At 44.7% G+C, this 15063-nt stretch overlaps 1 protein-coding gene across 2 annotated transcripts in view; it reads right to left on the reverse strand.

The window, feature by feature from the left end:
• Positions 1-2547, reverse strand: part of RABGAP1L (RAB GTPase activating protein 1 like) — a gene marked incomplete at both ends in the record, with an annotated part of 518644 nt that extends 516097 nt beyond the window's left edge. For both annotated transcript variants that reach the window (XM_080699626.1, XM_080699625.1), the window contains 2 exons: positions 317-509; positions 2413-2547. In XM_080699626.1, coding sequence (XP_080555752.1) covers positions 317-509; positions 2413-2547 — 328 coding nt within the window. The remainder of the gene's footprint in view (positions 1-316; positions 510-2412) is intronic.
• Positions 2548-15063: the final 12516 nt, after the last annotated feature.

Raw genomic sequence — 15063 nt, forward strand, 5'->3', positions numbered from 1 at the left:
GCAAAAACAAGAAAGCAAAGTGGGAACTCTCAACTAGAATGGGGAACCTGGTGGTCCTGACCTTCCAAAATAAAGCTGATATTTTCTAATTTTCATCTTAAACTTTTTTTTCGTGTGTGTGTGTGTGTGTGTGTGTGTGTGTGTGTGTGTATCTGGAGATGGAACCCAGGGGCATTTGACCTCCGAGCTACACCCCCTGCCCTATTTTTTTATTCTGAAACCAGGTCTCACTGAGTTGCAAAGGGCCCATCTTAAACTTCATGATCATGCTGTTTCATTCTCCTTCTGGTTGATGTTTAAGAGTTGAATAAAGCACCTGTGTTCGATGGGTCCAAAATTAGCTGAAGAGCTGGCGTGTTTGTTTGGCTGGCTGGAGCACCTCCACAGGAATGGTGTGAAGTCTCACTGGGGCCTGGAGCATCGGCAGGAGGACTGCTCTGCCCTTTCTCGGAATCTCGCAAAATCTCTTCCATGGCTTTCTCCAACTGTTCGTCACCATTAGACACAATCTGTGGACAGAGAAGACAGTTCATTCCAGAGGCTCGTGTTGGGAAAATATTTCATTTCTAGAAGACATTAAAGCAATCTCAATATTTAAATACTGTTACTGAATACTAAGAACGTGTATAGTCATATCTAATTTTACATAGATATAGCACATTAAAATCATGAATAGGTAAGAAAAAGTTTTGTGGAGACGGACCAAGATGGCGGCAGTGGTGGCAGCCAGTATGCGGGAGAGGCAGACAGATCCAATCCAATCCACCTTGAATTTTTGAAGAAATCTCCTTAAAAGTAGACTGCTCCTGCTGCGTATGTGCAGGAAATCTGGGCAACATACTATGATTGTGAAGATGTCCAGTCCCAATCTGAACGTCGTGACCTTGCTGGGCAATTGCCTGACCGACAATAGCGCTTTCCTCTTTGGGATGCAAGATGTTCTAGTGGGGAGCTCGATGGAAACGCTCATTCAGATAAGACTGTCCATGCTGTGCATCGGAACCTCCCTCGTACTTGGCCCCGTCCTGGGGAAGAGCTGGCGACGCTACAAGGTGTTTACTCAGAGGGTCCCAGACGAGAGAGTGCGCTTTGAAGCTGTCCCTCCACCGCTTCTCCTATGGCCTTGTGTCTGATGAGGCGTCTGATAACCCCCTCATCACTGCTCTGTGTACACGTGTCTTTTTTCCCTGGTTGCTTTGGAGAGTTCCTCTTTATTCCTGGTTTTGCCAAAAGGAATACTACTCATTCTCTTAAATTTAAGGTGACCTATTTTTTCTTTAAAAGCAGGCAAGGCACAAGCACCTAAGTATGTAAATGATATCTTGTACACAAGAATACTAAAAATACAGATGTCTAAAAATAAAACCACTGAATATTTGAATAAAACTATCTATTCTTAACATAACATAAAATAGGTATTTAATAATAAATATCATTTTATATTTTATTAGACCAATATAGCAATATGGCTTTTTAATATAATACATAACCTAAGTAAACATCGTAAATAATACATAGCACTTCTGGACTAATTTCCCTACCCCTGTTTCTAGAGGATTGTTATATGACGCTCATGCACATATACCTACATCTGCCTGCTTCTTTTACTTTGAGTCAGGAGTGATAACCCATTCCTAGAAAAAGGAAAAAAAGGCCAAAACCAAATGAAATTTAGCTGCAAAATATATAGCATACAGTGTGTGTGTGTGTGTGTGTGTGTGTGTGTGTGTGTGTGTGACATACAGACAGACAGACAGACACTAGGGATGGAGCCCAGAAGCATTCTGCCTCCAAACTACACCCCCAGCCCGATTCCCTATTTAATGTTTATTTTGAAGCTGGCCCTCACCAGGTTGATGAGTCCTCACTACGTGCTCAGAGTGTCTTAGAACCCGCGGCCTCCCATCTCAGCCTCCCAGTGCTGGGACTACAGGTGTGCCACCACAGCTGGCTAAGTACATACTTTAAAATGCTCAGACAAGTCAACTCTACCTACCAGAATACGACCAGCTGATTTAAAACATCAAAAACATAGTGGAAAAAAAGTATCTAAAGCCATAACACACAACTTGGATAGGATTAACTTCTAACACCCAGAAGTACGTGAAACAAATCCAGATAATTAAATTTATGTAGGAATTAACCATTAAGATTGATGCACCAATTATGCTTTCTCTTCTAACTTTCTATTTCTTCCTCCTAAAATTTCAAATTAAAAGCTAAATAACCAAAAGCAAATCATTCTTACTCAAATCAAATAAAGTCTCTGGATAAGTCAAACATTGATCTTATTCTCAAAGTCAAGACTTAAAAGCCTTAGATCTCCTAAGAAAAGCGTCCACTACTTTAAGAGAGGAAGAAAAAAAACAGTGATTTAAAAATAGTGCCGAATTTTTAGAAAAGGAAAAATACCTTGAGCTGAGGCTTCTCGGCGTCCTTGGCGGCCTCGTCCTCGAGCTGCGGGACCAGGACAAACTCCTCGCTGTTGGGCGCAGCCTCCGAATCGGAGGACCCGCCGGCCTTCTGCAAGGAGGCGCGGGCCTCCATGGCCGCCCCGCTCGCCTCTCTCTCCCACATCCACCGGGCAGAGCTACTGGTTAAAAAACAAAGCCAGAAAATGATTAACATAAACTAATTAAAAACACGAACTAATGACACTAAAAATGGCTCCTGTGAGGAAGAATCCTGCTGGCTGGATAATGATCGCAAGCCCAGGGAGGCTTCGTTCCGGGACCCAGCCACAGAATGGAAAGGTGCTCTTCTTCCCTCTGGCTTCCCAGACTCAAAGAACCATTCTGTTGGCTGAAAAACACGCAAACTACCTCAACTAACAGATCTGTCTCTACTTACCTCCACCAAACAGATGCATTTCTCAACTGAACAGACTTGCCTCTATTTAACGCTCTCGTTTTTCTTAGAAATGCTAGTTCTGCTCGCTTTAATAGAGGAAATCATTAAAAATGAAATAATTAAATACCTACAAATTCACATACTAAAAAAAAAATTTTTTTTTCATCTGGACATGGTGACAAACTCCTGTAGTCCCAGCTCTTCAGGAGGCTGAGGCAGGAGACTCACTGAGCCCAGGGACCCAAGACCATCTGGGCAACAGAGCAAGCCCTGTCTCAAAGAGAATTTGCTGCCGTCGGCTACCTTATTAATCAAATCTAAATGCTGTCAAAAACTCCATCTCAAAACCAAGTGTTATACCTTCACATGTATTTTTTTCAGAGCCACTGAAACTGACCCCCCCCCCCAGTACTGGAGATAAAACCCAGGGCACTCTACCTCCAAGCTACAGCCCCTGCCCTATTTTTTATTCTTTATTTTGAAACAGGGTCTCACTGAGTTGCAGAGGGCCTCACTAAGTAGCTGAGGCTGTCCGTGAACCACAATCTTCCTGTCTTAGCCTCCCAAATGCTGGGATTACAGATGTGTGCCACCATGCCTGGCTTATTCTTTATTTTGAAACAGGGCCTCACAGGCTGGCCTGTGATCCTCCTGTCTCAGCCTACCAAGTACTGGGCTTACAAACTTGCACCACCCCTGCCAAGCTAATAGAATTTAAAATCTGAACCATGTATCTTTCTTTTCTAGAAGCATTAATACTTACAACAACAACAAAACACAAAAGATGGCTTTTATCGCATTCATGTAGCAATGGTTTAGTAACCAAATACAATGTTTCTGGTTTCTGGTTTCTGGATAGCACTCTACTCCCCCCAAAAAACTTAACATTATCACTTCCAGAAGATGATACATTCACACAACTAATCCCCACCCCCACCCCGCACTTGGAATTGAAACCAGGGACATTCTACCTCTAAGCTGTACTCCTAGGTCTTTTTTTTCTGTTTTTTTTTTTTTTAATTTTGAAACAGATTATCATTAAATTGTTGATGCCGACCTCAAGCCTGTGATCTTCCTGTCTCAGCCTCCCAAGCACTAGGATTATAGGCATGTACCACCACACCTACTTCATACAACTTATCTTGACCAAAGATTCCTACTACGTAGCAGAGGCTGCGCTCAGCCCCAGGCTTACAGGAGTGAACAAGGGAGACAGGCGGCCTGCTGGCCTGGAGCGCACAGTCCAGGGAGGAAAGGGACAAGCCAGAGGGTAATTCCAAATCGCTCTAAAGACGATTGAGAAAATAACGCAGGTCAATGTGTCAGAGGAACTGCAGAGGGTGTTAGGACAACCTTAAGGAAGACAGCAGGAAAGAACTCTCGGAGCGACAGGAGCTGGAAACCTGGGGAAGACACGAGCTACAAAGTGAGCAAATGGTCATGTCACGGAGGGCGAGGCAAGCAGGCTGGGCTGCAGGACACAGCCCCGGGAACCCTGGGAGGTCCAGGCATAAACCACGGAGAGGTTCACTTTTCTCTAATTAGGCTACCCCATTGTCACCCATAAATGAGGCCGCAATGCTCCATCCTGCCACTAGGTGGCACTCACACCACTGTTCTTGGCAAAAATATAATTTTTCCTGCCAACTTTGTTACATTTTTAAAACTTTCTCTCCAACTTTATCAAAAAAATCAAAGTTCCCAAGAATATCAAAAAAGAATAACTACGCTCCTAGGCTGGTGTAATCAGCTAGCCATCATTTATTTATTATACATGTTATTGTCCTTTCTAATACCCTTCAATTACTCAAGTGCCTTCATCTGCCTTCTAAGGGTTCCTCCGACTCTGCGCGTCTTGTTTCCAGAAATGCAGTACAACCCGGGCGCGGTGGGCACGCTTGTCATCCCCACGCTTGGGAGGCTGAGACAGGAGGATCGCGCAGGTTCGAAGCCAGCCTCAGCTACTTAGTGAGGCTCTCAACAACTTAGTGAGACCCTGTTTCCAAATAAAATATAAAAAATAGGTCTGGAGTATAGCCCGGAGGTAGAAAGCCTTTGGGTTCTACCCCCAGTACCACCAAAAGAAAGGAAGGAAGGAAGGAAGGAAGGAAGGAAGGAAGGAAGGAAGGAAGGAAGGAAGGCAGGCAGGCAGGCAGGCAGTACAGCTAGCAAGCCACATCTTTACACTTCTAGGCTGCACCATGAGTCCCTGGGTGCTGAGGTACCACACAATCCAGGTGTTTGGGTTTGGTTGGGTTGGGTTTGGTTTTCCTGATGCTTCAGTATTGAACCCAGGGGCATTCTACCTCCAATCAACACCCCTACTCCTATTTTATTTTTATTGGGAAATGGGATCTTGCTACGTTGCAGAGGGCTTCGCTTCAGTTGCTGAGGCTGGCCTTGAACCTGTGATCCTCCTGTGCCAGCCTCCCACATGCTGGGATTATAAGCATGTGTCACCAGCCCGGCTCCAGGTGTCCTTCTCCAAGTCCTCAGGTTGCTGCTCCCCCACCTGACTTCCAAATGTTGGGATTGTTTTCTACGCCACACGCTCCAAGTAATACCTCTCACTGTCATGCGTGTCTGCGCTAAGTCTCTCAAATTTCTCTCTCGATACAAACGTCTCTTGTAATTCCCTGACTTAGAATCCAACTCTCTGCTTGGCATTTCCACGTAAAAGTCTTATCAGAGGCTTAAGTAAAATGTAACCAGCAGGCGTGCTGGGCACGCTTGTAATCCCAGTACTTGGCAGGCTGAGACAGGAGGATCGCACAGGTTCAAAGCCAGCCTCAGCTACTTAGTAAGATCCTGTTTCCAAATAAAAATATAAAATAGGTCTGGGAGTGTATCCCAGAGGTAGGAGGCCCCTGGGTTCCATCCCCAGTACCACAAAAACTAACTAAATAAATAAATAGTAGCCAAAAGAATTTCGATAGTCTCCTCCAAACTCGCTTCTCATCCGCATTTCTTTCCCATTTCTTACCAAGCACCTTCCACGAGGGTGCACAAACAAGAAAGCTGGGCCATTCTTAGTTCACGAGCACTTCTTCGCCCTTCACACCAGCGGGGCGCGCCCAGCCCCACCTCCAAAGAAACATCTACCCATCTGCCGTCCTGTCCACCACACCTAGCCCAAGCAATGCCACTGGCCTCCTATAAAGGCCTCTCCCCCTCCATTCTTCTCCTTCCATCTAGTCTCCACGGGAGCTGCCAAGGAAACGTTTTGGAAAAGAAATCAAATTAAATTAAAACTCCAGACTAAGACCTTTTCAGTATGACTCAGAAAATCCACACCAATGCCAGGCATGGTGCACACGCCTGTGAGCCCAGTACTGGGAGGCTGAGAGAGGAGGACCGCAGTTCAAGGACGGCCTCAGCAATGTACCAAGACTCATCAACCTAGTGAGACCCTGTTTGGAAACAAAGAATTTTTCTAAAGGGTGGAGGGTGAAGCTTGGAGGAAGAATACCTGGGTTCAACCCTCAGCACCACATAGAAGGGAGGGAGAGAGGGAAAGAGAGAGCGGCCAGTGGCCAGCACGCACCAGACCCAGCGCACGCCTGGCCCCGCGGCTCTCAGTACAGCGCCCGAGGAAGGAGAGAAGCCCACGGGAAGAGGAGCAAAGAGCCAGGTGTGGGAAAGCGCTTGCTGAGGAAGTGAGAGGAGGATGTGGTGGGCAGAAGACAGTGCCAGACCACAGGCACAAAAGGGAGGGAGGGGGGTCAGGGCCAAACCAGCCCCTGTTCTCACCCCCAGTCGCCGTGTTCACGTGGGAGTGCTGCGTGCCAATCAGTGTTAACCATACCACCCAGGCCAAAGTGGCCGCCAAGGAAAAACGTGGACACAGGACTGGACCCGGGGCCTGGCTTCAGAGCTCGGCTCTGACCAGTACACCAGGCTGTCTCAAAGTCTCCACTGTTCCATGAAGGCCCGCGTTGCCCTGCCCCATAGAACATCATTATGCGCTGAGGCTTCCCCTTACCTGTCTCTTCTCTAAAACATCCCCTCAGATAAGAGACACAGAGGTTGCCCGGCAGTTACCTATGACTTGGCATCAATATTACTGGTTGTTCAATTCAAGTAACCTAATTCATGTTCTTTTGTGTGAGAAGATGGTACTGGGAGTTGAGCCCATTTTACCTCTAAGCTACACTCCCAGCCCTATTTTATTTTATTTTTTGTTTTGGAATAGGGTCTTACTAAGATGCTGAGAATATACCTAAATTGCTGAGGCTGTCCTCCAGCCTGCAATCCTCCTGTCTCAACCTCCCAAGTATTGGGATTACAAGCATGCACCACCATGCCCAGCTTGGGATGTGCTCATGTTAAAGAGATTTCCTCTAACCCAAGGGAATTTCAGATTTTCTGTCAGTCTAACAAGAAAGACGCTAGTTTACTAGATGTCATTTTGTAACCTCTCCAGGAAGGTTTCTCATTCTACTCAGAAATAAGACAGCTATCATTACAAGCATAAAACCCTGCCACAAAAGGCCATAGGGTACTTTTAGAAGTGCACCTAATGCTACCTTATTTGACTGAACGTTGTTTTGGTTCTTAAATAACAATGGCATGTTTATCAAATTAGTACACAAACCCAAAAATCCAGAATGGCAAAGTCAATACTTTTAAATATTTCAACAGAAAAGAAAGGTCAAAAGAGGTCTTTTTTTTTTTTTTTTTTTTTTGGTGGTACTTGGGTTCCTGGAAACCCTTCTACCTCCGGGCTACACTCCCAGACCCATGTTTTTATATTTTTATTTGGAAACAGGGTCTCTTAAGCCAGCACGGCTGGCTTCTAACCTGCGCGATCCTCCTGTCTCCGCTTCCCAAGCGTGGGGATTACAAGGGTGCACCACCATACCCGGCCAAAACTAGTCATTATTTAAATGGAGAAATAATAGTCATTTCAACAAATGGTTCAAGGGCAATTGGCTACTGCATGTGTTAGGGTTAGATATATAATGTCTCCTGAGGAGCTCAGGTGTTAATGTTCAGAGTTCATCTATGTAGTGGGTAGTAACTTAGGCCAGTGGGCTGTAGCTGGAGGAGGTGGGTCCCTGGGTATGGCCTTAGGACCTGATTTTGTCTGAGTCCCCTGGCATGTTGTTACTCTCTCTGGTTCTGACCTCCATGATATGACAAGGGAGCCTTCCTCTCCCTCTCTCTCTGCTCCCCACTGCCACACTCTGAGATCCGAGGACCCCAGCCTTACACTGACTGCTGAAACCTCCAAAAATAAAAAATAAAACCTGTGAACAAATAAATCTTCCTGCCTCTAAGTTGTGTGGTCAGTTGTTTGGGATTATATTAGTGAGAATGTTAACTGGGGCAGCATGCAAAAGACTAAAGCTGGATCCCTACCTCACACTATATATAAAGCATTTCAAAATGGGTCCAAGACCTAAATGTAAGAGCTAAAACTATAAAACTCTTAGAGAAGACATGAAACCAAATCTTCAAACCTTAGGTTAAGTACTGTATTTTAGATATGATACCAAAAGCAGAAGTGACAAAAGAATGGACTATCTCAATTCAAAATGTGGAGAAAGTAACACTTTGAAGAGAGGGGGAAAAAAACCCACAGGAAGAAGATTATTTGCAAATCACATGACTGTTAAAGAACTTGTATCCAGATTCCATGGAGAACTCTCATAACTCAGTAATATAAGGACAGCCCAACTTCTAGTTTTAGCTAAAGAGCTTGGAGGTTAGCATTCCCTTCCTTACAAGACAAGGCTGCTCACACTGAGAATTGACAGCTTTCCTTGGTCCATCAGAACTGAGGTCACGGGACAAGCTGACGTATCGATGGAGCGAGAGACACATCCAGAGAGACCCTGCAACTGAGGAGTGCAAGCTGAGGCAAAAGCTGCAGGAGCCCTGAACTGCCAGAAAACACTCACCGCAACGGGAAACGCTGGGGCCTGTGCGCAACAGCACCAGACTGAGGAACCCCTGGGTCTGGAGACTTAGGAAGGCACCCACAAATTTGTTTTTACAGCAGGAACCTCACCTTCTTCACACAGTGAAGATCAACAAAGATTCCTTCGAGACTCTGGCAGGTGGAAGGAAAAAAGAAGTCATCTTGTAATGGAGCAAGTTTGTGCATATCAAAGGACTATTCTTAAGGAGAAATTTTTGGCCAGAGCCTTACCTAGCTGGGGGAAGGGACCTCCTCCAACTCCAACCTCTCTAGCTTTTCTGTCCATGTAAGGGGGTACAAGAGGTGGGGTACATAGTCAACAGGCATCAGAGCTCCAAGGAAACAGACTGGGAATCCTGCAAACAGGGAAGGAAGTAGGAGGCATGTGTGGGGGAAAACTCGAGCACTGGAGAAACACTTGCAAAGGCCACAGCTCCAACATAGAGGTCCACTGAAAGACTGAGACTTACTATAAAAAAAAAATTTTTTTTTTAGGAGAATGAACCCAGGGGCATTCTACCTCTGAGTTCCACCCCAAGCCCTATTTTATTTTTATTTTGAAACAAAGTCTTGCTAAGTTGATGAGAGTCGCACTTCTTGCTGAGGCTGTCCTCAAATCCTCAAACCTACTGTCCTCCTGTATCAGCCTCCCAAGCCTGAATCCTTAAAAATTATAGAATGCCACCCTCTCCTCTTCTTTCTTTCTCTCTCTCTCTCTCTCTCTCTCTCTCTCTCTCTCTCTCTCTCTCTCTCTCTCTCACACACACACACACACACACACACACACACTTGACAATAAGCTTTAAGAAGATAAGAGCTAATTATAGATAAAAGAACTCTAAGAGACTCTTCAAGGAAGAGTGGTTAGGGAAAACCAACGTCAATGAGTCAGTGGAGATTACAACAGTACAGTAAATGAATTTGAAGTCTCTGGTACCCCTAAATTATAGAAAACATTAATGTAGAGCCCACTCATCAGACTAGCATGACTTCTCACACTAAAGGACTATTTACCTCGGTTCCTACTGCCAACACGTCTAGGTCTCAACAAAAAGTGAGAGCATCCTAAAACACAATCAAAACATAGTCTGAAAAGACAAAGCCATCTTCAGAAGCAGAGTGCTATGGAACAGCTGTTGGAATTAGCAGACAGGGAATTTAAATGGCGAAAATAACTGTGGTTAATACATTAAGGACTCTGATAGAAAAAGTAGAAAGTATGTGGGAACATAGGGGTATTGTAAGCAAAGTGCCTGGACCGCTAAGAACCAAAAGGAATTAAAAGAAATAAAATGTGTGGTCACAGAAACGGGCCTTCCAATGGGCTCAGCAGGAGACACAACAGCACTGAAGGGAGAATCAGTCAACCTGAAGGTGGGTCGACAGAAATTACCAAACTGAAATACAAAGAAAGAAAAACAAAACCAAATGGAACAGGTAACCGAGACAGAGGGGCAGCATCGAAAGTGCAACACACACATAACTAGACGTAGAGAAAGAGAAGAAAAGAACAGAGCAAAAGAAATAGTTTAATAATTGCCAGGATTTCCCAAAATCAATGAGAAGACGCCAACCACAGAGAGAAGACACTCAGAAAACACACCAAGTGGAAAGTACAGGGGACGGGAGTACACATTCAAACTACAGAGGATATAAAACCGTAACTGAGCAGGCGAGCGCACACCTATAACCCCAGCACTTGGGAGGCTGAGACAGGAGGAATGTAAGTTCGTGGCTACCTTCAGCAACTAGTGAGACTCTGTTTCAAAATTAAAAAATAAAATAGGACTGGGGTGTAGCTCGGAGGTAGAATGTCCCTGGGTTCAACCCCAGTAACATTAAAAAAAAAAAAATCATAACCAAACATCCACCAAATATGGGATAAACCAAAATGTTGACCACACATGTAACTTGATCCGCAGTACAGAGAGGAAAAAGAGTAAGAGGCACCAAGTACAGACCCAGGAAACTCTGAAAATATCAAAAACAGTAAGTGTGAGAGGGAGAGGCACCTAGATATATCACATCCAAACTGTACAAAACCACACAGAAAAACCGAAAGGAGACAGAGGGAAAATGCCTTAGCTGGAGTGCAAGGAGGATAAAAAACACAGTGGACTTTTCATCAGAAACCACACAGGCAGAAGAGAACTTTTAAAGTGTAACCACTAACGTGTTCAAAGGAGAAAACCAATTTAGAATTCTATATCCACAGATGAAAGCCAAAGAGAAATAAAAACTTTTTAGGATGAGCAAAAACCAAGGAAATAGCCAGCCAACCTGCCCTGAAAACATGTTAACAGTCCAACTGACTGACCCTTGAACAGCCAATGTTTGAACAGTGTGGGTCCAATTACACGTGGATTCTTTTCCCCACACTTACGGCAATTGAAAAAAAATTGTAGACGAACAGCAAAGCCTAGAAATATAAAATAAAAAAAGGTACTTTTATAGTTTGGATCCTAAGTGTCCCCCAAAGGCCATGTCCCCAAAGGCGTGGTCCCCAGCTTGGTGGTACTACGAGGTGGTGGGCTGTGGGGCGGGGCTGGCGGAGGTCCGAGGTGACGGGGAGTGCGCCTTTGAAAGTGACAGTGGGACCCCGGCCCGCCTCTCTTCCTCTTTTTCATCTTCTCCAGCCATGAGGTGGATAGCTTTGCTCGGCCAGGAGCCATATATAATACATATAACACTTTCTTTTTTTTTTTTTTGGTGGTGCTGGGGTTCCTGGAAGCCCTTCTACCTCCGGGCTACACTCCCAGACCTATTTCTTATTTTTGGAAACAGGGTCTCCTAAGCCAGCGCGGCTGGCATCGAACCTGCGCGATCCTCCTGTCTCCGCCTCCCAAGCGCGGGGATGACAAGCGTGTGCCACCACGCCCGGCCATATAACACTTTCTAAGAAAGAAAGCACCAAAGATGACTTCACTCTGTAATGGCTACCAAATTTTTGAGGAGGGAATCATTTCATATGCTCTCCTCCAGAAAATCTGAGGAATCGCCTATCTCGTTCTGTGAAGCAGCATTATCCCAACGCCAACACCAGATAGCAAGGAAACTCCAGTGACTGAGACGCAAAACTATCTCTACTGAAATCCATGCAAGTATCTTCAGCATGAGATTCAAAAACCAAATCCAATAACGCATAAGAAAAATTATACATTAGGCAATATAACAATCGCTTAACATTCAAAACTAATAAAAGTAATCAAACATAAGAGACTAGATCAAAATCATGATGGTGTTAGTTGATATAGAAAACTCATTTGACAAAATTCTAGTCGATTCATAATAACAATGTTCAGAGAACTAGCAATTGAGATTTCCTCCACCCAATAAAGTTTTAGAAGCCTACAGCAAACATCATACTTCATTGTGAAAGACTAAACACTTTCCCTCTAAAACTGGGAACGAGGCAAGGATTCCCGCCTAGCCAGTCTTGACTCAAAACCCTAAGAAAGAAAAGGTATTCAGATTGAAAAGAAAGAAATCTAACTGCCTTTATTTGTAGATCATATGATCATGGAAGACTTTTAGAACTAATAAGCAAATACAGTAAAGCCACAGGATTCAAAGTCAATAAAGAAAAGGATTTAATATACAGCAAACCGTTGGAATCTGAAACTTAAAAGGTAACACCATATATCAATGAGAAAAATGAAACACCAAGAGTGAAATTTAACATGGTATGTACAGGATCTCTAAGTGGAAATCAACATAACACCAACGAAATAAAAGAAGATCTTAGTGAATGGAAAGATAATGTCTGAATTGGAAGACTCCATCTTGGTAAGATATCAGTTCTTCCCAATTTGAGTACTGGGATTCAAAAAAGAACTTGTTGAGACAGACGGACAACTTACAGAGCCCTGGACCACAAAGCAGACACCTACCCGTCTACACCAGGGCAGGGAACATGTCTATGTGATCACAAACATCTCTAATGCAATGCTATGAACAGGGTGGGCTCAATAAATGTTTCTTTAATAAACAAGTCAACCACTCTGGACAGAGAAAGATGTACTGTAGTATCAGGAAGAAAGCCGGACTGGATTCATTCTGAAGTCATTTAATTTTGTTGGTGCCGGAGGACAACACTGGGCACTCTGCTGCCGAGCTATGCCTCGACCCTTTAAATTCTTTTTATTTTGAATCAGGGTCTCACTAGGTTGCTGAGAATCTTGCTAAGTTGCTGAGGCTGGCCTCAAACCTGCCCTCCTCCCATACTGAGATTACAGGTGTGCCCACCATGCCAGGGAAAACAATGTATTCTTAAGACCCTCACTCTTTGCAGTGTGTAGAAGAATCCAGTCAGTTCCTGGCCTACATTCCAACAAGTCCCTTCAAAATGTAATTTACTGACCCCAGTATTCTGCAGCAGCGTGCTATAGGGAAATATTAACTTTTCTCCTTATGCATGGCAATCTATTTTAAAAAGCAACAGCTGTTAGAAAATTCTTAGCGTTCTTTTAAGAAATAACACGGAGCTCGCTGTTTTGTGAACTCAAGACTAATGCACTCAATTTCAACCTGCATGTATAAACCATGCAGCACCGCAAAACAAAAGTGCTTTATTTATTATTTTATTTTATTTTATTTTTTGGTAGTACTGGGGTGGAACCCAGGGGCTTTCTACCTCCGGGCTATACTCCCAGACCTATTTTCTATTTTATTTGGAAACAGGGTCTCACTAAATTGCCGAGAGCCTCACTCGGTAGCTGAGGCTGGCTTCGAACCTGTGCGATCCTCCTGTCTCAGCCTCCCAAGCGCACACAAAAGTGCTTTAAAAAGCACTCAGCAGGCATGATGGCACATGCCTGTAATCCCAGTGCTTGGGAGGCTGAGACAGGAGGGTCATAGATTCACATCCAGATTCACATCCAGCCTCCGCAATGTAGGGAGACCTTGTTGTTGTTGTTGTTGTTGTTGTTGTTGTTGTTGTTGTTGTTGTTTTTAAAAGCCTGCGGGACAGAAATCCTTTCAGGATTACAGGAAGTCCGGCATCTGGCCCTGTGTTTCTTCTACTGATCCCGTCTCCACTGTCTGAACCCAAAGGAACTCAAGTAATATTTTGATTAAACTGAATCACTTAGACGCAATTATTCCCCCAGACCTGTAACAATCCTACCAGGTGAAATGGCTTGTAACTCCTTATTAATGCCACAGCGTTCTGTTAAATGAGCAAGGCTGACATCGAAATTAACACCTCACGTGGGTGCCTAAAACTATGGCTCGCACATCTGCACCAGAAACAGCCGAACGCCATTCAGCAAAGTCCAACTGGAAGCTCTGTCCTTCCCCAAATAGCCGAGCACACGCACGAGTGTAAGATGTGCTGCACGTGATCCCAGCCCCCTCTGCGCTGCAGGCAGCGGGCCAGCTTGCCGCTTTTTGGACTGCACGTTGCACCCATTCATTTTCAAGTGGCTCGGAACTAAAATAGCAACCTAAAAATATAAGTGTGAGTAAAAACTGGCTAGCCTGGGAGGCATGAGAATTAGTATGCCCATTACAAAGGTAGAAAAGAAAACACTCCATTTACAATTGAAAATGAACGTGATGGCCAGGGGTGGTGGCGCACACTTGTAATCCCAGCACTTAGGAGGCTGAGACAGGAGGACTGCGGGGTGAAGGCCAGCCTCAACAACTCAGAAAGTAATTGGGACCAGCACGCCCCTGGCTTCAATCCCCAGCAAGGCCCTGTTTCTAAATTAAAAAAAAAAAAAAAAAATAGGGCTGGGCATGTGGCTTAGAGGTAGAACGCCCCTGGCTGCAGTCCTCAGCCAAAAGGGAGGGTATGGGGGGGATTGAAATGTGAAGAGTATACGACAACTGCCAACTTAAATCCTTCAGTGTTTGAGGAACTGAGAGCCAGCCAGGAAAAGCGACCCTGGCCTCTGTTTGCTAACAACCCACCCTCCGTTCTAGCTCCCAGGCAAGACGCAGACCAGCACGTCACTGGCCTGAAAGGACGCACAGGGACTGTGTGAATTCACATTACGTGGTACCTGTTTTTATTCGTCCATCAATAACTGCCAAACCCGAGCCAGACACGGACACTCACACCTGTAATCCCAGGACTCGGGAGGCTGAGTGAGGAGGATCGCAGGTTTGAGGATAACCTCAGCAAGTAGGGAGACGCTCATCAACCTAAGGAGACCGTTGCAGAATAAAAATAAAATCAGGCTGGGGATGTAGCTCAGAGGCCCTGGGTTCAATCCACAGCACTGCAAAAAAAGAAAAATAATAAGAACCAAAAACATTTAGCCATGCTGCTCCTCCTCTGTCCTTCC

This window comes from Muscardinus avellanarius (assembly GCF_963383645.1).
Source record: "Muscardinus avellanarius genome assembly, chromosome: 7".
Lineage (NCBI taxonomy): Eukaryota > Metazoa > Chordata > Mammalia > Rodentia > Gliridae > Muscardinus > Muscardinus avellanarius.